The sequence below is a fragment of the Diaphorina citri genome, unplaced genomic scaffold (genome assembly GCF_000475195.1).
Source record: "Diaphorina citri unplaced genomic scaffold, Diaci psyllid genome assembly version 1.1 scaffold145, whole genome shotgun sequence".
Classification (NCBI taxonomy): Eukaryota; Metazoa; Arthropoda; class Insecta; order Hemiptera; family Psyllidae; genus Diaphorina; species Diaphorina citri.
The window spans coordinates 204936-207099 of NW_007377582.1; the positions used below are offsets into that span (position 1 = coordinate 204936).

At 40.8% G+C, this 2164-nt stretch overlaps 1 protein-coding gene across 1 annotated transcript in view; it reads left to right on the forward strand.

The window, feature by feature from the left end:
- The window catches only part of LOC103505018, a 46673-nt gene that overhangs the window by 37877 nt on the left and 6632 nt on the right, over positions 1-2164 (forward strand). The window contains exons 3-4 of the mRNA XM_026820420.1: positions 41-319; positions 1911-2145. Coding sequence (XP_026676221.1) covers positions 41-319; positions 1911-2145 — 514 coding nt within the window. The remainder of the gene's footprint in view (positions 1-40; positions 320-1910; positions 2146-2164) is intronic.

Sequence of the window (2164 nt, forward strand, 5' to 3'; positions counted from 1 at the left end):
CCGCAGGACTTTTACTTATAATTCCACTTTTCCCCACCAGGTTCGTGGAGTGACCGGCACTGCCGTCGCAAGCCATGCATGCTCCTGCCGGTGTTCGGGGACATGCTGACATGCGCCGGCCTCATGTTAACCACCTACTACGAGTCGGTTCCCATGCAGGTGTCTGGCTTTATTGAGGCCATCTTCCCTGCGCTGACCGGTGGCTGGATTACCATGTTCATGGCCGTGTTTAGCTACATAGGGAATGTGGCCACAGTAGAGACACGCACCCTAAGGATTGGAGTGGTCAATATTTTCTGCTCCGTCGGAATCCCTATTGGTGAGTAAAGAGTGGTTCCAGAGAGACCCATATCACAAAATCCGAGACTTTTAGCTTTCAATGAAAATTTTCGGTTCCAGCCCCCAGCATGAATTAGCGTTAGGCCAGCCACTCACTATCAGGTAGACCTGACAGGTGGACCTGATCAGACGTGTCTGTCAGATCTACCTGAGAGTAATTGACCGGCCTCGCTCATACTAGGGTTAATGCAAGGAATTGGTCTGTTCCTGTTGTCCTGTTCCCCTTCTCAAGGTTAATAGGTAAGATCTAGACAAATTGAAATGGTATCCAAATTTCTTTGAGAAATTCACGCCACATTCGACAAAGTGTTGGATAAAATATAGGACGAATCACTCTCATACCACTTTGGCCGGACTTCCCCTATATTTTTTAAATGCCATTAATTTATAACTGATAATGATAACGCATTATTTACATCCAACTGTATGTGATGGAATGCACCATTCCTTGGTGTACAAGGTGCTATGCCATTACAAACACTGAAGAACTTGCCGTGTACTTATGCAGGCATCAAAACTGATTACTTCCCATGTTTCCCATAGATCCCAACACTAGCACCCAATGTAAATTAACAGTTTTCATGAGCGAATTTCAAGGCTATTTCACTTTACATTCCAGGTTCCAGATGGTACCTAATTGTAGTTTTTCCAACCGATGATGGTTTTAGGGGTGGGACTGAGTCTCATGATAACTTTATATTGACAAATTTTGACTATGCCAACTGCTTTTTCCGGTCAGTACATAATTATAATTTTGACATCTTAAAATGGGAAGGAGGGCCGTATTTAGGAATGGTGAGAGCCCCCCCCCAATCTTCAAGCTTAATTTTTGGTCCATTACAATTGTCACTAATCCTGACAATGGGTCTGATGGGGAGCTATTTATTTGATAATACTATACATTGAGAATGACTTATAAGTACCTACCTACATAGATAGTTATACATTTAAATAATTTATGTAGGTTCCTGGGAATGAGGATTAGAATTTTATCAAGGAGCACTGGAAGGAAGTTCCAATTATGTAGGTCCGTTCCATAAGTATACATATGGTTGATGGATTCAATTTTCTTGACAAAATAGATAGGTAGGTAGCTACTTACCAGGAAAATTATAGAGTGTTTGGATTGTTCCAGATACCTGCGTTTTATACCTACAAGAGTAATTATAATGAATTACAGGCATGTATGTAGGTACCAAATTACCTACCTACATAATGAATAATAAATTTATTGTTAGTTAAGTACCTACATAATTATCATCCCATAATAATTAATAATTACATAATAGGCAAGTAGGTCTACAGTTTTTCCTCTTCACCTATTACTTACATAATCTTCAATTCTCTTCTTTCGACCATTGTCCATCCAATTTTGATTAAATTTTATGACCATTTCTCCAACATGTACGCAATACGCCCAAATATGTGTCCCAAATTTGTATCCCGTAGTATATCCCTCATCAGATGGGCGATAAGAGACACAATACTTCCCATTTGGGTGCTGGGTTTACCCATTTATTTAGTTCTTTAGTATTTATTTAATTATTTATTCTTTTTATTTATTTTTTCAGGCATAGCCCTTTCTGGCGTTATCCTCAAACATACAGGGTACTACGGGGTCTACTCCATCTCCCTCGTCCTCTACACATTCAGCTTTATCTACGGGGTGTTCTTTATCTATGAACTTCCACCCAACTACACCCAGGATGCGACCTCCGGAGGCCTGCCCTCGAAACCACCGACCTCTGACGGCCTTCCGTCCAAACCAGAGAACGTGTCTTTCCTCAAGGACTTTTTCGACGTTAGGTACATATAGCACTATTAT